The 22636-nt window shown below is 38.0% G+C and overlaps 1 protein-coding gene across 1 annotated transcript in view; it reads left to right on the forward strand.

Moving 5' to 3' along the window:
• acad11.L (acyl-CoA dehydrogenase family member 11 L homeolog) overlaps positions 1–22636 on the forward strand; it is a 57021-nt gene that overhangs the window by 5247 nt on the left and 29138 nt on the right. The window contains exons 4-14 of the mRNA XM_018267514.2: positions 2092–2217; positions 3130–3291; positions 6295–6459; positions 7091–7238; positions 8036–8157; positions 9025–9131; positions 10921–11047; positions 13963–14040; positions 15483–15621; positions 17019–17126; positions 22359–22457. Coding sequence (XP_018123003.2) covers positions 2092–2217; positions 3130–3291; positions 6295–6459; positions 7091–7238; positions 8036–8157; positions 9025–9131; positions 10921–11047; positions 13963–14040; positions 15483–15621; positions 17019–17126; positions 22359–22457 — 1381 coding nt within the window. The remainder of the gene's footprint in view (positions 1–2091; positions 2218–3129; positions 3292–6294; positions 6460–7090; positions 7239–8035; positions 8158–9024; positions 9132–10920; positions 11048–13962; positions 14041–15482; positions 15622–17018; positions 17127–22358; positions 22458–22636) is intronic.

Below are 22636 nucleotides of genomic sequence, written 5' to 3' on the forward strand. Positions count from 1 at the left end.
TCTGTGTCTTTTGCAACTGTAAATGTCTGTGACTTCACTTATGGGACTACTTGTGAAATATTCTGCAATGAATACAATTCTGGAGTAGAGAGGAAAAAGGTGTAAGTAAATAGATGTAAAGGTATTTGTCTATGTATAGGATTGCATTTATGAATAGCCTTAATGTCAGGTGCGTTACTATCTAAACCAAACAAATCTTGCAGTTTATGCTTCAACTTCACTTGTATCTTTTAGCTAATGGATGATAAACGTTCCGTTGTCCCCCCTGTCCATATTCCATCATAATCATTTTAGAAGGTATCATTGATTTTGCCATGTGTCTGACTTTTTCATTTTCATAGATTATATATTTCCAGTAATCAGTGACCTCAACCATACAGTTTATTAACACTCTGCAGCTGATAGTATGTGAAACCATGGGGCTCATTTATCAAAATACGAGATTAGAGGTTACCACAGAAACAACTCACTTTCTATTCATTCCTATGGGATTTTTAGAAATGGTGAATGCTAGAGTTCACCATTTGATAAATATGCTTCTAAAATGCCCCAAGTGTCTAAATAGGATCATGTTCTTTGCATGTGTGCTCTTGTGTTTGTATGCCCTTAAATGCTGTATTTCTGGTTGGTGCCTCTTAGGTCAGTCAACGTACGTGACATCATTTCCCATACGCATGACATCACTTCCACACATGTGATGCCATTTTCCCATGCGTACGTGACATGACTTCACGCACACATGGCGTCACTTCCTCACATATGACACCATAACCGCACATGATGTCACTTTGGCTGCAATGATGGCTCAGGTACCAACATCCCCCCAGATCCAACACCAGATTTAGACGGCAAGGTCTGGTTAGCTGGGGAGATAATTGATGTTTTCTTTTAAAAAAAAAATTGAAATTTTCAGCCTTATTTTGCACTTATTTTAGCACACTTCAAAGGAGACCTGCAGCTCACTAATACAGTGATGCATGTTTATCAATCTATGCATTGAATACATAAAATACACTTTTTTTCTATTTAAATAATTTAAAAGAGCATGATAAATAGGCCTCAAAAAGTACAGACATAATTTCTCTCTATCCATTAAATACCTTTAAGTAATCTAATATTTGACTTTTGAAGAACTTTTCAATGTGGCAAGGAAAAATATTCTTTTCTAGGGCTCTGATCTTCAATTTGCCATTAGCTGACCCCCAGATTCACAAATCTCCCATCTGTCCAATCAGACTGTGCCATTTTATAGTTTCTTAGAACTACCCAGCAGCTCATTAAGGTAAATGGCAGAATACACTTCTAGGGGTGTTCAAAGGTGATGAGCTTTAAACCTTTCCGGTGTTCAGATTATACCAGCCTATAGTAACAGAGAACTATTGAGCAGCCCACTGTGCCAAAGAAAACAAAGGAATATGGTATCCCTTATTTGGAGCCCAGAAAGTGACAAATTATGGGAAAAGCCTTCTCCCGTGGAGTCCATATTAAGCAATTATTGATTAAATATCTCTGTAATTATAAAACAGTACAGGTATAGGATCTGTTATCCGGAAACTGTTATCCAGAAAGCTCCGAAAAAGTCTGTCTCCCATAGACTCTATTTTATCCAAAAGATCACAATTGCAGAAAGAGCTCTCATCTGGAAAACCCCAGATCCCAAGCATTCCGAATAATAGATCCTATATTATTTATATATTTCAGTGCAAAGTTCTTTACATGAAAACAATACAACAATAGAACAGACATGGATCAATACAATAAGACAATACAAACCAATGCAAACATTTGCTTATGGGCCTAATGTTGCAATTTACAATCTAAGTGCTTGAAACATATACCGGTACTCGTTTGAATATGAATATATATTTGCTGTTCATTTGTATGCAGAGCAGGTTGCAAAGTGGATTGCCAGTTGCAGTGAAAGTTTCTCTTGTGTAAAAACTTCCACTCGTAGAAAGTCAAATACCATTTGTCAAATATGTGTATTTATTTCACACATATCTATCTCTTATGTATCTATTCCTATTGCACAATATGATAGCAGACAGTTATTTTGTGAGACATGTCTGCATTTTTGCTGTTTATTTTTAGGTTGAGCGTGAATATGAGGTTCAAAAGGCCTTGTTTGCGGCAGGCTTTCCAGTTCCTAAGCCCTTACTGTTCTGTCCAGATACGACAGTGATTGGAACTGAATTCTATGTGATGGAACATGTTCAGGTAAGTGAAATGTGGCACAAGCTACGGTAGAACCAGCAAGTATTCACAGTCTGTGTATAAACTGCATTTCAATCCCCTAATTGAATAAATGGCAGTTCTTCTGCTCTTGAGTTTAGTTAATTTATATAGAGGCATACAGAACCTGAAATACTATCCATGTATGTAATAAAAGGCACTAATTTTGCCTATGGCAGTAACCTATGACAACAAATAAGACGTTTTTAAACAACTGACTAGTAAATGCTACCTGCTGATTGGTTGTTGTAAGGTACTGTGCCTCTGCAAAGTTTGTAGAACCCCTTTTCTTTTCCTAAGGGTGCAAGTGCTAGAGCACTAAGGGACACAAGGGTGTCCTAACTTGTGAATGATACATAAATTAGGTAGCGGTTGGAGGGATTTATACATGCCTCACCCCTCACCAATACAGCACACCCAGTGTTGTATGCAAAGTGCAAAACAATTGGCCAATTGCAGTTTCTTTTTCTTTTTTTGCACTTGATAAACTATCTTCTGATATGTAATTGGCCCCTGTAGCCTTTTATGACATACGTATATATGAGATTATGTATTATCACTGATAAATATAGTAAATGTTGTACATATAATTTACAGAAGTTTAGGCATGTAATGTTCTCCCAGTTCTCCATTTTTACACTGCCATACTCTTGCAGAAGCTAAAAGCTATTAAGTACTCCTAAGTGATCAAACAACAGCAGCTAAACCCATAGTTTGGATCCACATTTTAAAGGGCAAGTTTACTCTAGATTTGTATACTTATACCCACTGTGTTGTTTTGTAACTTTTTTAGAGCTTGAATAGGTACAGTCATTTAAATCTCGAATAGCCACAAACTTTGTCAATACATTACTTAAGATCTGTGAATAATTAGTATAATAATCATTGTGTTACTAGGGCCGGCTCTTCAGGGATGTTACATTACCAGATGTCAGTCCTGCTGAGAGATCTGCTTTGTATATTGCACTTACTGAAACTTTGGCTCAGCTCCACTCTTTTAATATACATGCACTAAATCTTACTGGTTATGGGAAAGGCAAAGGATACTGCCAGAGACAGGTAATATTTCAGTATTTCTTTTACTTTATATGCTTGACAGAGGGGAAAGATTGCTAACATGCTGAGATAATATTTAATATATTAACATTGGCTAACTAAACATTTCTTGTAGTAAGGGAAAGTTGAATAAGAAGATGAGGCATTGAGAGTGAATTAGAAAGAAAGTCCCCCATCCCATTCCACCACTTTACCGATGGAGGATACAAGTGAGCGACGGAGCAGTCGAAAATGATGAGAAAAGAGTAATCCAGGCCTCCCACAGATATTTTTTCAGGAGGGCCTGGCCCATTTAAATTACTCTAATGAAGGAGGTTTATTAGAGAAATATTGGTGATAGTTGGCCCTGTTTATACTTGTTCAAATATTTGAGCTAGGGATTTACCAAATCTGTTATTTTGAGATCCAGCTGAATCCATGCATCTTTTATGAAGTATTTGGCATATTTGCAAATACTTTGCATATGCAAATTAGGGCAAGTAAGGGTAAAATGGCAATCTCCTTGTGACTAAAAGTCATGTGATTCTAATGGTTCTTTTTTGGTTTGGCCTAATCCTGCTGAAAAAGACTCCCAAACTGAATCCCGGTTTTGGTGCACCCCTAATTTAATCATACACCCATACTACTATATACATGAACAGTTATATGTGCTTCATAAACATATTTGTGAAGGAACACAGATTCTTCTTGGTGAGCCAAACTAAGCTCTACCCGTTTAAATTAAATAACGGCAAAGAAGAAATGTTTGGCTCACTAAGAGGATTCTGTGTGCCTCTCTTTTTGACAGCTCTTTTTGTGCTGTAGTGGATTTTGGCTTGGGTTTGGCAGAATTCTTAGGGGCGTTTTTATTAACATTAGAGACTTAGTCATATGAAAAAGTTTGGGAACCCATCTCAGCCTGCATAATAATTTACTCCACTTTCAGCAAAAAAGATAACAGTGTTATGTCTTTCATTTCCCAGGAACATCTGAGTACTGGGGTGTTTTCTGAACAAAGATTTTAGTGAAGCAATATTCAGTTGTATGAAATTAAATCAAATGTGAAAAACTGGCTGTGCAAAAATGTGGGTACCCTTGTAATTTTTCTCATTTGAATGCATTTAACTGCCCAATACTGATTACTGGCAACACCAAATTGGTTGGATTAGCTCATTAAGCCTTGAACTTCAGAGGCAGGTGTGTCCAATCATGAGAAAAGGTATTTAAGGTGGCCAATTGCAAGTTGTGCTTCTGTTTGACTCTCCTCTGAAGAGTGACAGCCTGGGATCCTCAAAGCAACTCTCAAAAGATCTGAAAATAAAGATTGTTCAGTACCATGGTTTAGAGGAAGGCTACAAAAAGCTCAGAGGTTTAATCTGTCAGTTTCAACTGTAAGGAATGTAATCAAGAAATGGAAGGCCACAGGCACAGTTGCTGTAAAACCCAGGTCTGGTAGGCCAAGAAAAATACATGAGTGGCATATGCGTAGCATTTTGAGAATGGTTACAGACAACCCAAAGATCACCTCTAAAGACCTGCAAGAACATCTTGCTGCAGATGGTGTATCTGTACATCGTTCTACAATTCAGTGCAATTTGCACAAAGAACATCTGTATGGCAGGGTGATGAGAAAGAAGCCCTTTCTGTACCCACGCCACAAACAGAGTCGCTTGTTGTATGCAAAAGCTCATTTAGACAAGCCACAGTCATTTTGGAACAAAGTGCTTTGGACTGATGAGACAAAAATTTAGTTATTTGGTCATAATAAAAAGTAACACCGCATTCCAAGAAAAACACCTGCTACCTACTGTCAAATTTGGTGGAGGTTCCATCATGCTGTGGGCCTGTGTGGCTAGTTCAGGGACTGGGCCCTTGTTTAAGTCGAGGGTCAGATGAATTCAACCCAATATCAACAAATTCTTCATGATAATGTTCAAGCATCAATCACAAAGTTGAAGTTACACAGGGGTTGGATATTCGAATAAGACAATGGCCCTAAACACACTTTGCTTTGAAATCTACAAAGGCATTTAGGCAGAGGGAGAAGATCAATATTCTGGAATGGCCGCCAAAGTCCCCCGACTTGAATATCATCGAAAATCTGTGGGAAGATTTGAAGCAGGCTGTCCATGTCCAGCAACCATCAAATTCAACTGAACTGGAGAGATTCTGTATGGACGAATGGTCAAAAATACCGCCATCAAAGGCTAGAGGAGGCATCTAGAAGCTGTTACATTTACAAAAGGAGGCTCAACTAAGTATTGATGTAATATCTCTGTTGGGGTGCCCACATTTATGCACCTGTCTAATTTTGTTATGATACATATTGCATATTTTCTGTTAATCCAATAAACGTTATGTCACTGATGAAATACTACTGTTTTCATAAGGCATGTTATATATTAAAAAGAAGTTGTTACTTTGAAAGCTCAGCCAATAATAAACAAAACTCCAAACTTTTTCATATGACTGTAGATTTGAATAGTCACCTATAAATTAGAAACCAAAAGCAAAGATTTGATTGGTTGCTATGGGTAACATCACCGGTGATAATAAATATGCACCATAGTGCACTGAATCCAAAGTTAATCCAAGTTATGAGAATTTAAAGCTCTAGACATCTGAATTTAACACATTTCTTTTCAAAGCTGATCTTGTTCTCAGATTGGAATATGAAAATTAGGGGTCAGATTCAGTTCAATGTTCAGCCAAACTTTTTGTGGAGGATTCAGTATGTGGCAGAATCAACAACAGATTCAGTGCATCTCTGTAATACATATTCACACTGCAGTATACATATCATAAGATAATGCTAGGTAGATGTAAATTTTGTTGAAAATGATAGCAAAGACTATACTGTGATTAAAGAAAAAAAGAGGGAGGCGTCATTTTATGTAGTTTGTCTTCCTATAATATCTTTTTACATTTTGTATTTAATCTCTAGTTTTCCTTCAGACACTTTGAAGTGTGGAATATTCCAAATGTTTGTATATATTTTGTTTTATCAATTTTGTGTTTTCTTTATAGGTAAATACTTGGAAAAAGCAGTATGAAAGGTCCGCCCATACTGATATATCAGCCATGAATAATCTAGGGAACTGGCTAAATTATAATTTGCCAAGAAATGATAATGAAGAGTCATTGGTCCATGGAGATTTCAGGATTGATAATGTAATCTTTCATCCAAAAGAGGTATACTCATTTATTGCAATAAATATATTACTTGTTTATTTATTTTTGTTTTATGGAGATGGGTATTCCTGGAAAGACATACAAGGAACATACAACAAAATGTTAAAAGCAGGGGCACACAGGCAGATTCAGGGAGATTTAGTCGCCTGGCGACTAATCGCTTCTTCTTCGGGGCAACAAACTCCACGGACTGCTTTCCACGGACTGAATGAAAAATCGTCTGCGGCAATGCACTCGCAACGCTTCGATTTCCTCAGAAATCGAAGCACTGCGAGTGCCATAGCGCTGGCATTTTCTCACTATAGCAGGCGGAAGGCAGTTCGGGGAGATTGTCGCCCCAAAGAAGAAGAGATTAGTCGCCAGGCTCTGCTCGTGTGCCCCTGCCCTAACCCATACTTAAGGCATCAATACTCGATGACTCAAAACAGCAAAATAACCACAGGATGTTTCCAAACATGTATTCCAATAATGATTGGAGCATTCCTTTTTTTGTGATTTTGAACTGTTTCCAAGAGGTGCAGTAAATACATTTTGTATGGTTCTAATATTTGAAGATTGATATTTTTAAGGTAACATTCTTTTCTTTGCTGCTAAAGTTTTACCTTACCTCAATTTTTTTAATTTGTTCTAGGCCCGTGTGATAGCTGTTCTAGACTGGGAATTGTCTACCATTGGGCATCCCATGACAGATCTTGCTTACTTCACTTCCCTTTATTATTGGCCTAAAGAAGTCCAGTTCCTTGGACATCCAAGTGATAAATCATTCACTGATGTAGATGGTAAGTAGTCTTTGTAATAATGTATACATATTAAATGCGGTATTTTGTTACTCATGGGAAATGAATTAGCAACCTGGAATATTAAATTGTCTATAATTCAAATTGTCTGCACATTTTTCTGTGCTTTTACATTGTTGAGGTTCAGTATGTTTCTACATGGGATGTGGAATATATGGTTGCTGTAATGTAAAATGATATGCACCCAACCATACGCATACATAATGAAGTGTTCTATCAACAATATATTTGTCTTCTATCTGTGTTCTAGACAATATCATAATTGCAAACAGAGCAATTAAAGGTGTTGCATTTTCCAGCTTCCTGGTTCTTGAGTTAATATGCTTTTTATTTAGAGGCTCTCCAATTTGCAGTGTCAGCAATCTGGTTACCCTAGCAACCATGCATTGATGTAAATAACAAACTGGAATATGAATAGGAGAGGGTCTGAATTTAAACATGAGTAATCAGTATCAATAAAAATAAATGTGTAACCTTACTGAGCATTTGATTTTAGATGGGGTCAATGACCCTCCATTTAAAAGCTGGAAAGAGTCAGGAGAATAATTAAATAATTCAAACTGTTTATAAAAATAATGAAGACCAACTGAAAAGCTGTTTAGAACTGGTCATTCTATAACATACTAAGTTAACTTTAAGGTGAACTACCTCTTTAAAACCACTGATCAATATTTTTGTGACTATATTTTATTATTTGCATGTTGTTCCTTTTGCCTTTACTGATAATATACTGTAGCTATACATGCATAATGTGTATACATATATATTTTATTTTATAGGAATCCCTGCATTTCAGGATTTAATGAGCATTTACAGTCGTTGCCGAGGTGTCCCTTTACCAGTTCCCAACTGGAATTTTTTCCTAGCACTTACATTTTTTAAACTTGCAGGGATATTGCAGGTAAATTTAATTTCAATTAGGACAATTTCAATCAACTTTCACAAGATGTGGGGCTCCGTTTCTATTTGATATTGATATTCATTGAAAAGAGCTTGTTTTTCTGAGGAGGTATATTAACCAGCTTGTTGTTATAAAATATAATCAGAGAGAGATTTCTTAAAGATTGAACAGTAGTAATATCTATATTCGATCAGCAAGAAAGGAAAAATGTCCACATTCCAGTAGTATTTGTTTTAAAAGAAAAGCAAATGCCAGGATAAGACCTAGGCTTAGCCATGCTTGTCATTGTACATAGATTTTGGTGCTCATTTATAAACATTGCCCAAATTTGCACCCGGGCAGTAACCCATGGCAACCAATTAAAGGTTTGCTTTCATTGTTCAACCTGCAACTGCCTGTAAAAAGCCAGTCACTGATGGGTTGCTATGGTTTACTGCCAATGTGCAAATTTGCTCAGTTTTTATAAATGAGCCCCACTGTGTCCCTTACAGTACTGCCCATGGCAACATATAAACAAGCAGCACACCACTCTGCTTTGAGAAATAGGACAAAATGTAGCACATGTGCATTGCTAGGTAAATATTTATATAGGCTATTTTTGGTAAACTTCGCTTTCCTTTTGCTTTAATAGAAGTGCGACCCAAGGACTTTTATATTATACATAACGTTATTTATATAATATAAATAACGTTATTGTAGGATTTACATTTACTGAACATTTAGGTGTCAGTCTGCAGAACTAATAGCTGGAATGCTGTCTATTTTACATTTTAGCATACTGTAGTTCTACTAGTGTTTTTTTCTTACGTCCTATCTTCTACATGTTAAGGCATAAGGGATCTTGTCTGTTTTTTATTCCTTATTTAGGGCGTCCATGCTAGATTTCTTATTGGAAATTCCAGCGGTGAAAACGCAAGTGTATTTGCTGAGATGGTTCAACCTCTGGCAGAGAATGGGCTGAAGTTGGCAGAACAGTGAGTAGTAAGATATTTTGTAACCAGAAAGAATATGCAGAAGTTGTGGATTAAGGTACTAGGGGTCCAGCAGAGAAGCTATTGGCTGGCCCAAATTGTCAGATATTGAATAAAATGTCAGTTATTTTACTGAAAGATACAGATATATTTAAGCCCACTAGCATGGAAATGTAAATAAAAGATATAAGTTCATATTTTACTAGAAAATTAAAATGTAAGAATGTTCTAATTACACAATGACACTTTATTTTAAGTGGGCTAGCCTTATCACTAGTTCTCTTGTCCTGTCTGTACCATATAGCCCTCCCACAGCATTTTTCAATTAATTAACCACAACTTTCTACACAGTGGCATATTGTGGTAAAGGCAACCTGGATGCCTGCTGTCCATTGTTTCAATGGGCCCAGTATCATGGAGCAGAGGGAGAGCTGGAGAAATGCATGCACAATTGGTTCCTTTTTGGTGTATCGGACGCAATTGCGTCAAGTGAATGGCCTGTTTCTGTCTGCAATTATGCCAGAATTCTGGGGGGGGGGGGGTATAGTGCATTGAGGGGGGTAAAAACATTGGAGATTGAACTCAGAATTGCACATTGCTCACTGCACCTCAGTTATTGAATGCACCCTTGGATATCCAATAATACCTAGCATATTGGCTTCAACTGTTTTTCCCACTACAGGTACTTCTATAGCACTGACATATTCTGCAGAGCTATACTGAGATTATACAGTGTTCACAACCGTCTCTGCCCCAGCAGAGCTTATAGTCTAAGCTTCTTATTGCATTCACACACATTATGACCAATGTTTTCAGGAACCAATTAACCCCTTTCAACCTTTTTTTTAACCCTTTTTATTTACCACTCTTTCTGGTCTGTTCTTAACTCCAGCATCTTTCTGCAGTTAGTATTTGGTACCCTTGGAACCCCCACAATATAAAGTTGAGTACTATAAAGTTGCACATCTGACATACAGGTTTGGGTAAATGATTTCAAGCCTGCCAACATGTCAAGGTAGGCTCCCAAAGCAGTCCCTTAGCCTACTCTAACTATATTATTATATCAAAACATATATGTATTGTAGGAGTTTAGGTAGCTGTGATCAGTTTCCTGGGGATAGCACAGCCCATGGCACAAGCACAACTCGTGAGAGTATAGTCTCTTTTTGGCAGTTTATTATCACTTGCAGCAGAATAAACAAAACAAACAATTCAAAATAAAATCCTTGCCACTTAATGGGCTTCTAACTAATACAGGTCAGTTCTCCTAACTAACCAGGAGTAGGCCTACTGCCTGTCTCCTCAAACCAAATGAAAAGGTATTACAAACAAAGTTCCAACCTTGTAGGGGTTCCAAAATCTCTCTGTGCTCACACAGACAGCTTCCCTGTGTCTTTCTTTCTCAGACTGCAGCTCTCCCACTCTGGCTTGAGCTGCCCACCTGAGATGCCTCAGGATAACACAAAAAACCCGGGCTGGATTAACAGTCCCGGAACCACTCTGTTAGGAACCTGGGGCATAAATAAGCTCTGTCCTGGACTTTCCCAGGTATCCTAGTGGTGACCTTACCATAGTATGCAATTTATAATATTATTATAACATACCTACTTACCTAATACTGGCAGATGGTCCAGGGGAAGGCACAAAACCAAAGCCCCCCAACTGAAACAAGTCAGTATTTTTTTTTCTTTTGGTGGGACACTCCTAGTAATTCATGGATCAAACTCTGCTCTTTAAAAGTTAAGCATCTAGTAATTTTTATTTTCTGATATTAATTGCGATGTTGTTTCAGGCAAAACAACATGATTAGAGATCGTTCTAGCAGTTCCCAGGAGCTGTTCATACAGAGTCCCAAAGGACAGAAAGTCTTGAAGAAGGTGAAGCAGTTCATGGAACAGCATGTATTCCCAGCCCAGCAGGTTAGTCTTACAGTGAAATGCAGCACTTAAATCTTCCGTTCTCTTCAGTTTGCTCTGTAAAGGCTGAATGCAACTGGATCTGAATTATATTGCTGAGCACACAGAGGCGTATCCAACAATGCAACCACGTCCGGTGACGGATCTGTGGCCACTTTGCACACTGTAGAAAGTCAAACTGGACTAATAAACACCTGTACCTTCTTCATAGGACCTGTGACTGCGAGCCTCTTCTTTGCTCTCTCTCTCTCTCTCTCTCTCGCTCTCGCTCTCTCTCGCTCTCTCTCTATATATATATATATATATATATATATATATATATATATATATATATATATATATATATATATATATATATATATTATTGTGTATCTAGGTGATTTGAGACCACTTACACAATGGCTGTATTGTGTGTGACCAGCTGTTTTTAAAGAGCAAATTGGAGGTGTGTGCATCCACGGGGTCAGAATTGTCAATAAACTTATTGATTTAAGTAATATAAGGAAAATCTGCATGTATTAGAGATAGAAAAATGTATATATTTTTTAAGACCGTGTAGCTTTGCACCCATCCATTATGCATTTTATGCAAGTATTCAAACTGTATGTACTGGTAGTTCCCAGCAGAGGGAGCCCAAAGATTCACACTCACAGCAGCAAATATTAAAACAGCAAATATTAAAAAAGGTCCTTTCATAACAATATTTTTCTACAAAAAGTCTTATTTAGCAGCACTCTACAGTAAACGTTTCAAGACTGACAGTTTTACCTGTATTTGGGAAAAACTGTGATCTTGATTGCCATGATCATTTAAAAGGATGTGTTAAAGGAACAGTTCAGTGTGAAAATAAAAACTGAGTAAATAGATAGGCTGTGCAAAATAAAAAATGTTTCTAATATAGTTAGTTAGGCAAAAATTTAATATAAAAAGGCTGGAGTGAACAGATGTCTAATAAAACAGCCAGAATCCAACTTCCTGATTTCAGCTCTATAACTCTGAGTTAGTCAGCGACTTGAAAGGGGGCCACATGGTACATTTCTGTTCAGTGAGTTTGCAATCGATCCTCAGCATTCAGCTCAGATTTAAAAGCAACACAAATGACCCATGTGGCCCCCCCTCAAGTCTCTGATTGGTTACTGCCTGGTAGCCAGGGTAACCAGTCAGTGTAAACCAAGAGAGCTGAAAAGCAGGAAGTAGTGTTCAGACTGACATGTTATACATCAAATCACTCCAGCCTTTATACATTACATTTTTGGCTAACTAACTATATTACAAACATGTTTTATTTTGCACAGCCTATCTATATAGCCAGTTTTTATTTTTACACTGAACAATTCCTTTAAATCTCACAGCTTTAAATATATGCTGTTTCATTTTTCTTCTGCTAGTCGGTGAGAAGACGTTGTGTATGTGCAATGTATTTATTACTGAAAGTCAGCATGTACTATGTAGGAACCTAGCCTAAGCTAGCGAAAGCAATAACTGGGAACAAATAAAAAAATAGCACTTCCACACCCCACAATGTATCCCAAGTTCCCCTAATTATATTTAATAGAAGTTGTACACTTGTCTGGGGTAAAAGGTTTGTGACTTTACTAACTGTGGGGTACCACAACAAATTGTTATACCCATTTTTCTAACTTTCCTTGTTCAGGATGTTATATGGAGCTTTGACCACAGAAGTTCAATATACTTTTCAGTTTAGTAACTTTTCTGACTGTGGGAACATGTTCTCAGACATTTAGAAAAGTGGATAATGAAGCGACATTATTAGCACAGCATTTATTGTTTGATCAGGATGTCATCAGTCAGAATGTGTCTGGACAGTTGAACTCCATTTTGTGCTTTGGGGGTACTAGCTCTGACATCTCTTAGAATCTTTGAGTTCCAAAAATGAATGCAGTGCAAGTCAGTAATAGTTCAACTCCAATTTATCATATTTTTTTCTAAAAACAGAGATGCCATTAAGAGCTCTATCACCTCTGATTAAAAGTGTGTTGAGCCATTTTGTACAAAACTTTGCTCAACACTGGTCTGTACTGTGTTGCAGACTACCCATTAAGGGAACCCTGGAATTACATCTAGAGCAGCTGTATGAAATTGGGTAGAATGGGTACATTTGCTTTTAATGTGAGTCAGCTTATAAATATAACATCCAAACTACTGTTTTATCCTTACGCTTCTATTCATATAGAGCCCTGTTTGTAAGTACCAGGTCTAGTAACCCATTGTATCCAAACAGCAGTTGCCACTTTCTTGTCACCTGTTTGAAAGCAAATATGTTATTGGTCATTATAGGTTAATTAAAGTATTACAGAGTTTGTGATTTTTCATAAAATACCTTCCCAGTGGTCCCTGAAAAAACTATAACTTTTTGAGCAAAGAAAAATCAGCTAACCAATCTTAAACCAGCTAACAGTTTTAAAACTAGGAAAGATACATGTTATGTAGTAGTATAGAAGAAATCAGGGTGCCTTGGTTGCAGTTTTGACCAACAAGTTGTAGAACACAAGGTTCTTCTGCCTGTGGATGTCAGAGCTACAACTCTGTTACTGAAACTGGAAGTACTAGCAAAGCAAAACTATCTTTAGCCATAATGATACTGACACACAAGGACATTTGTTGACTTCTTTCCCATATATACAGTACCCGCAATGAAGCTGGATTACATCAAACAATGTCTTACTTGCTGCCATAAGAATGTTAAGGGAAGGCATATTCAGGAGATTTGTTGTCCGCAATAGCATAGCTTTACCATGGGCAACAAAACTCCTAAATGTGTTATTCCTCAATTAAAAGATTGAATAGACTCACATAGTTTTTCATTAGAAGATTGTTATGAGAAATACATGAAGGGATCATGTTTGCTTGGTAAAAATTATTCCTCTTTTTGGGTTAATGTTAATCCTGTTTTGTAGGAGGTTTTGGATTATTATACTGCAAATGAAAACTCACCACTACGATGGAAAAAGCCTGAGGTCATTGAAAAGTTAAAGGTACAGCACAACAAGGCTTAGCTTCTCATGTGTGTGTCTATTCGAGTTTCGAGATGCACCTAGTCTGTACAAGCAATGGTAGAAAAAGTCAACAGGAAGCGTCAAGGGAAGTTACAGGTTTTCTAATATAGCTGAAATATTTGGCTGAATCCCAAATCCTTTTTTGGGATTTGAACGAATCCCGAACCAAATCTGAACTCTTGTTTTTATATGTAAATTAGGAAGTCTAGGGGGAAAGAGAACCGCGCACTGTGCACGTGACAACTTTTTTTGATTTCCTTGTTTGTGTGACAAAATAGTCACCTGATTTCTTGGAGTCGGATTTTGGCCAGGCACTTGGATTCGACTGAATCCGGATCCTGCTGAAAAATTTTGGCCAAATCCCAAACCGAATCCTGGATTTGGTACATCCCTATTTTAAAGGAGAAGGAAATTCCCTGGGCGCAAAAACCCTCCCCTGTGTTGACCCCCCTCCCTCCTCCCCCCTAGCCTACCTGTCCCGCCGGGCAAATGCCCCTAACTTGTTACTCACCCCTCTGCGCAGGTCCAGTCCACGGAGTTCACAGGCGCCATCTTCTCCCAAGCGGTCTTCTTCCTGCTTTGACGGATCTACTGCGCATGTGCCAAAAGTCACTTTTGGCGCATGCGCAGTAGATCCGTACCAGCAAAATGCTCCTACCAAAGCAGGAAGATGACCGCTTGGGAGAAGATGGCGTCTGTGAACTCCGTGGACTGGACCTGCGCAGAGGGGTGAGTAACAAGTTAGGGGCATTTGCCCGGGGGGACAGGTAGGCCAGGGTGGAGGAGGGAGGGGGGCAACACAGGGGAGGGGGGAGGGATTTTTGCGCCCAGGGAATTTCCTTCTCCTTTAAAGGAACAGTAAATAAGCTGCTGTGTAATCATAGGGGCAGTCATGCAAGTTAAAATAGGGCTAAATGGCACAGGTTAAACAACAGATAGCAAATATGCTCTGTAGTATTCAATGAATTTCGATTGCTGCGTAAGAACAAAACACTTATTTTACAGAATTTACCTTCTATCAGCTATGTAACATGTACTTGTTTTACTTTTTCAGACTGAATGACTGCACCCATGACTACACAGCAGCTTATTTATACACACTATAGTCGCATTTCTGAAGCAAACATTCTAGTTTTACAAGTGCAAGGCAACAGTGTATTCTACTGTTATGTTAATTACTTTAAAGCACTTACATTTTTTGGTGTTAATGTTCCTTTAAAGTCAAAATTTGACCTTGTATGTGTGCATCTGATTGTCAGTACACATTATGACAAATATGTTCTTGTGTGTTTTGTCTCCTATTTGAGCCACTTCACAAAGTTGAACAGATGCAGTGTAGTACAGGATTGTGCCTAATGATAACCAGTAATGTGTATATTTTGCAGAAACTGCTTAAATCATTTGTCTTTGCTGTCTTTCAGGAAATGGCAAAAGCAGAAGGGCTGTGGAATTTGTTCCTCCCGGCCATCAGCGGCTTAAACCAGACAGATTATGCATTCATTGCAGAGGAAACTGGGAAATGTTTTTTTGCCCCAGAAGTTTTTAATTGTCAGGCACCAGGTAATCGTAATGACATAAGAATTCGTATATTGATTCAGACCAGTAATGTATGAATGAGTTAACCAAGTTCACTGAACACTTCCGAGACAGTAAAAGGCTGCAGATAAACTCTTCGTGTAAAGAAGACCATATATTTGTGACCTTTTATTGTTGCTGTAAGCAAATTCATCTTTTTGCAGATATGATGTTCACAGCTGTGAAACTTTGCAATATGCAGAGTTACTTAATTTAGAAGCATCAGCCAATTTTTGTAAATAAGTTGTAATTCCAGGCAGTGTCATTCTGTGGCTACTAAAGGAAATAATGTACTGTCTTGCATAAAAAAGGGCATTAACTCAAGGGATGAAAACATAATTTACAGTCCTTAAGAGGGATATAAACGAGCTGGAGAGAGTGCAGAGACGTGCATCTAAACTGGTTAGAGGGATGGAAGATTTCAATTATGAGGGTAGACTTTCTCAGCTGGAGTTGTTCTCTCTGGAAAAAAGATGCTTTGCGAGAGGACACGATTACTTTTTACAATTATAGTAAAGGGCATTATAGATAGAAAGCGGGGAATCTTTTTTTCCCATAAAAAGGTTAAGGTGGCCATAGACATTACAATTACGATCTTTCCAGGAAAGATTGTTCATTTCCATACACGTGTAGAGCTGAATCATCCGATATACAGGGGGGAAAAAATAGAATTCTACCTGCGCCAGATCAAAATTTTCCGGCCAGCCAGCCAGATCGACGAGCCGATATCCAAGTCTTCTGCTGATATCGGTCAGCTATTTTCGGTGCTTCTATGGCCACCTTTACAATGCCAGTCCTGTTTATCAGAATAATAAATAAAAATAGAACCTTCTAATCTGTTTTTTAAGTAGTAAACTGCAGGAATCTGTATTTTTTGTAGTATTTTTATCAAAGGCTCATAGCAAGAATATAGCATTATATATTTATAGTAGTGATCTAGTTTACATTTCTAGGACAAATCTGTATATTTTGAAACAATCTGCATCAAAATACAAGGACAAGGACACATAGGGCTACCAAATAGTCAATCCACTTTTTTTCATGCTTGTGTTGCTCCCCAATTATTTTTATATTTGAATGTGGCTCATAGGTAAAAAAAAAAAAAAAGGTTGGGGATCCCTGTATTAGAGAGACCTTGAGGAGGGCAATTTGAGGCTGATCCAATCATTTGGCCCTCAATAACAACTAACAAGGGTTTTGTACAAGAATCGTAAATGCAATTTCTTCTATTTGTGACATTTTGCCTTCTTACTGCACATTTCCAACTATGGTAATGATTTTACATGTCTAGTCAACAGACGGACAAAGTGAGGTAAAGGTAATGTAGTCTGATTATAAATATTTGAATTCTGTATAGTTTAATATTGTTTTGTTTTTGGCAGACTCCGGCAACATGGAGGTCCTTCACATGTATGGTACTGAGGAACAGAAAGAAAAATGGCTCAAGCCTCTGCTTTCTGGGCAAATCCAGTCCTGTTTCTGCATGACAGGTCAGGAGATTTCAGATTTTAAAATCTGTTTGATAGCACATTGGGGAAGAACAAAGAACTGTCTAGATTGTGTCTGCATCTAGATATTAAAGCAATAAAATGTGATCCATGTTCGAGACTTACCGCCATTAGCCCATGCCTCTGGTAGCCCACAGCTGATTCTGTAATTAATATTACAAACACTTATTTATAAAGCAATGATATATTGTGCATTTGAGGGGGCCAGGGGACATGGTGGCTTAGTTTATGGGGTCTACTGTATTGTAGTTTCCATTCACCTGCATGTTGGACTTCACCACCACGCTCCTTTGCTGCAAGAGGCAGGCAGCAAGCAACTGCCAGGAACCAGGTAGGATGGGGGCCTGAAGCTGCATGCCAGGCCCTGCCATAGACATTTTTTGAGGTGGGGCCAGGCACTTAATGTACACCCACTGAGATAAACATCCAAATTGCATGCAAAAATCCTAACTGACCCAGGAGGTCACATGACTCACTGAAACTTGTGTATTATAAAAAATAAAGGACCCTGTTTGAAAAATATGAGGATATCAGAGGTCTTCTCGGAGTTCCATAACCTGTTTATTTCATGTACGGTTGTGGAACTCCTCGGTGACTTGTAATATCTTTATGTTTTACAATAGGGGGTACTTTATTCACTATGTACATGCCAAATATTCCTATGAGTGTGCTAGAGTCCTGCGCGTGTCCATTTTTTGGGACCCGTACTCGCAATCTGCAATCCGAAACCCGGACTCGCAACCCGCATTCTTACCCGCTTGGAACCGCTGCCGACCCTACCCGCAAGTACATTATCTTCTACGCAATATGTTGGCACTATATAAATACATGTTAATAATAATGATGACCCGGACCCACTGACCATCAAGAATCCGGAAGTGCTGTCATTGTAAAACGGAAGTGACATCATCGGAAGTAGATGTGATCAGGAAGAAAAGGAGTAAAACAGGAAGTGCTGTCATTGTAAACCGGAAGTGACATCATCAGAAGCAGAAAACTGAGAGTAAAACAGGAAGTGCTGTCATTGTAAACCGGAAGTGACGTCGTCGGAAGTAGCCATGACCAGAAAAAAGGTGTAAATATCGCGGCCTGATCCGCAGAACCGCCGACCCACGTCTTTAACCGCAACCGGAACTTCTACCCACAACCCGCAGGGTACCGCAGATTTTTTGCGGATAACCCGTGGGTACCCGACCCGCTGCAGGACTCTAGTTTGTGCTTTACTACTGCCTAGGAGGACAGATGGGCAGGTAAGCTTATGAAGTGTTGGATAGACATGAAACTGGTACACCTTAATATGATTGTCTAAATAAAGATTTTTCTACTTTTTAACTTTTTCACGGATACTGATTTTCTTTAATCAGTCCAAAAGGACACAAACACAGTCGATAATATTCACAAGCACGAAACATTACATTGCCTCATTATAATCTTAAACATTAACAGGCAAGAGGATACTGTAACGAGGTCTTGCAACCCAACAGATACAGTTTTCCCTTTAAACAGGTCATCATTAAATATGTCCTATTAATTGGCTGCCATTGTTTTTAGACCTGGTATTACTTTACCCCAGAAGGGATGTGTACACAGGGCCAGAATTAGGGGTAGGCAGAGTAGGCACGTGCCTAAAGCTCAAAACTTAATATAAAATGTATATTTTTTGAGCACTTTTCAAATCTACGTTAATTGTTTTTATTTTTCATTTTCATTATGCTAACACAACCCCCCCGCTGTTCAGTTCTGGCAGTGGCCAGACAGAATGTAAAAGCTAAACTGCTGCAGCAAACATTGCTTCTCTGCTCACTCCTATCACACTGACCAGTGAGCACAGAAGTGGCAGTAGATTAATGGTTTTCTTGAGCTGGAGGTAATTCAAGGCTTGTGCCTATACGTGAAACTGCTTTGCATCAAGTGAATTAGACCCTAATGCTGCTATCTAAGAAACGTTCTTCAGCATATCAGTAGTGAAACCATGCCTACTGAGATGAACTAGTGAGCAATTTATTAAATTGATACTAATTTGCAACCACATTGGTGAATCATTTGCAAGTTGTAGTGAACACTGTTTAGCTTTTTAGTTTTTTGAGCTGTTAAACCTCCTGCAGCCTTTGAGAGCCAAAGGTTTGTTCCGATACAGCATGGAAACAACTGGTTGAACAGTAAGAATCCTGTGAACTGTATGGGGCAAATGCACTAACCTGCAGAGTTGGGCTAGCACAGCCTTCGCCAAACTTCGTCTGGTAAATTTTCAACAGGCCACTGCTAATTCACTAAAACCCGAAGTTGCGCTCAGGAGGCGAAGGGTAGTGAAGTTGCGTTAGCGTTAATTCCTCAGGCTAAGCAAAGTTGCGATATCGAAGGCTAATTTGCATATGGCGCCAAATTTAAATTTGAATGGACATGTATTCTGCAGCGCATACAGAACACTACACAAGCCCAGGGAAACGTAATAAAAGTTTAAATAGGTGTTCTAATGCCCTACACATGTGCCCACAGTATATGTTAGTTGCCATATGTTAACAAATTTTCAGGGGAAGGTGGGAACCCTCAAAAAAAAAATTCACTCTTTTTCAGCCTATCACCCAAAAAAACGCCAGCAAATTTCAAAATTTTTTGGACTTTTTTTACAAACTTCTTTCTATTCTACTGAACTTCGCCTTCTCTGACCTGGTGAAGTAAACTCTGGCAAAGGAGGTAACGTTCACAAAACAAAAAAAATCTTATTAAATTTGCGTAGTTTCGCCCCCTTCACCAGAGTGCAACTTCGCCAGCATTAGGGTGCGAAGTTGCACTAGGCTATCCAATTCGCTGGCGAATTTTCGACAGGGTCACTGTCACTGATAGTAAATTTGCGAAGTGGCAAATTGACGTCACGCTGGCAAATTTTCGCCAGCGTTAGCCACTTCGCATTTTAGTAAATTTGAGAGCATGAGGCCACCAGCCACATTTCTTGACTTAAAACACTGACTTGTATGAATTACTTTACTATTTAATGTAGCCTCCTGCAAAATATTTAGAGTAATTTTAGTATTTAAACTAATTTTAGATTTATGTGCCCCATACAATGCCCACTTCAATTGGCCTTGTGTTTTTATATGGTTGACTTTTTCTCAGGGGACCCAAACCTAGTTTTAGGGGCAGATTTATTGAGTTTTCTATGGTATTTTTGAGTCAAAAATCTATTGGGTTTTTTTTTTTTTTAAACTCAAATTTTTCAACATTTATTATAATCTAACACCATCTAAAACATGTCAAGATCATGTAGAAGTCAATTGCAGAGGTCCCTTGAACCATTTGAAGATGTTAATAGCTTTCATGATGTTCGAGTTTTTTTTTGAAGCTTTTGCTCGAAAGCTCAATCAATTCTAGTGATTCAATTTTTTTTCCTGCATAAAACTCAATCTGTTCGAGTTTTCAGGCTGTTTATTTCTGAACTCGCTGATTCAAGTTTTTTTCTTAAATTAGAAACCATTCGATTGTGAGTTCATTCAAGTTCATTTGAAGTCTAAAAAAGCTAACATAACTCTAAAACTCGACCTTTGATAAATTACTCCCTTAATTACAATATTGCATTGTTGGTAGAAATTTTAGGAGGTTTAAGGAGACGCAGACAAAACAGCATGGGGATTTTTGAGAACTTGCCAGTTGGTTAAGAAACTTTGAATTACAGTAAGCTGTGGGAATCATGTGGCAACAATTCCGTGTGAGAGAACTGTGTATAAAATGTAATGAAAAGTAAAAGACTTTCATAAAAAAAAAATAGCTTGTTCTTTTACAGACACGTTAATGATTATGAAGATCTATTTTTTTGTGTTGAAAAATATTGTTCATTAATAATGTGCTATGAATCCTACACATTTTTCACATTCTGCTCATATCTCCAACACTTGTGGGTAGAGAATAGATTTGCTTTATTTATGGGGCTGCACTGTCCAGAACTGATTTATTTAGGTGTTTCATTTTACAAAATGTGCAAAAGTATTTAAAACACTTGCGTGCCTTTCTGCAGCCAAGGTTATTTCAAGTAATTCTCATTTCAGTTGCTATTAGTGATTTATTTTAAGGCTTTTAAGTAAAAACTGCTTTGCAAGATAAAGGAAGTAATAAGAGTGGGGGTCACCCTCTCCTTCCTTTTACTAATATATTACTGGTCTGGTCCTATAAAATCAAAGTGGTATTTGCCTTTCAGACTGATAAATGTAGCAGCTGGAGTTTCCCAATGTTTTGAAGAATGTACAGGATAATTTAATAAAAGGTACAATGTTTGCTCACAACAACCAATGCTACAGAAAACATTGTTTCTTTTGTTGCCCACAGTGGTTCATTTTAATACAGAATACTGCCTATCTTAAAATGAACATGTCCTTGCTTCTTTTCAAATATATTGCTAGCCAAATTTAGATTCTGGTTGTGGGAACTGTGGAAAGTCTGCTCCTCTACAGTGACTCCAGTGGAGGGACTCCATCTTATGTCTTGTCCCAGGGATTCCTTTTGGATGTCCAGGACAGTGTGAATGGTCAGGGTCAGTCATGGGATCCCAAGGTCAACTGAGACCTAATCAGGTATCAAAGAGGCTGTTGTTTTCTTCTCAAGCATCGGCCAATGAGCTACCAAATTGGAAGTAGCTGAGCATGTTCAGATTTCTTAATTTTCTGGTTGTAAAGAAAAGAAGTGGCATTAGGGTAGTTATATTTCACCATTAATACAGGGCACTTGAAAATTTTATCCATGTAGTCTGCATTTTGTCATAGGTGCCATGTATGAATATGAGGCATGACCAATATATTGCCTCCTTATTGATTTAAACATATAGAATGTGCAGAATGGTTTGGCTTATGGCCAGCCATGCATGCTAGCAATGGCAATAGCCTCTTTACATCTGAGCCAATATTAGAGTAGTTGAATCGTCATCTCTGTGGAATAACATGGCATTGTGCTCCAGCTAACAGTATTTTTCTTTACCATATTCATTTGTTTATTTTATCTTGTCATAATTTTCTTTTGTTCGATTAGTTTGCACAGTTGTTTTTTTTCTACAAAACATTCTCACTATACAACATTAAATTATTTTCATGCAATGGTATACATGTAAATAAAGAAAAGGCCAACAAAAGAATCTTTTGTTATTATTCTGTTATAAAGATGTGTAGAGACATCCAAATACTAAAGCATGCATTCATGCCTAATTCTGTGTGTTATTTTTTTTAATTATAGAACCTGATGTGGCTTCTAGTGATGCCACCAACATGGAATGCAGCATTCAGAGGGATAGAGACAGTTATGTAATCAATGGGAAAAAGTGGTGGAGTAGTGGTAAGTATATTCCTGGCACAAAAGAATCACACTGTGAATGGCCTTTAAGTAGCTACTGATATTCAATTGTATTAAATTGTAATAAACAAAAAATACAAGAAGTCTTTGTGATGGCTGTCTGGACTGCTAGTGTACTCTAGCTGTCCAGCCATCCTGGAGTTATCTATTTGTAGACTTTT

This window comes from Xenopus laevis, chromosome 6L, assembly GCF_017654675.1.
Source record: "Xenopus laevis strain J_2021 chromosome 6L, Xenopus_laevis_v10.1, whole genome shotgun sequence".
NCBI classification, from domain to species: Eukaryota; Metazoa; Chordata; class Amphibia; order Anura; family Pipidae; genus Xenopus; species Xenopus laevis.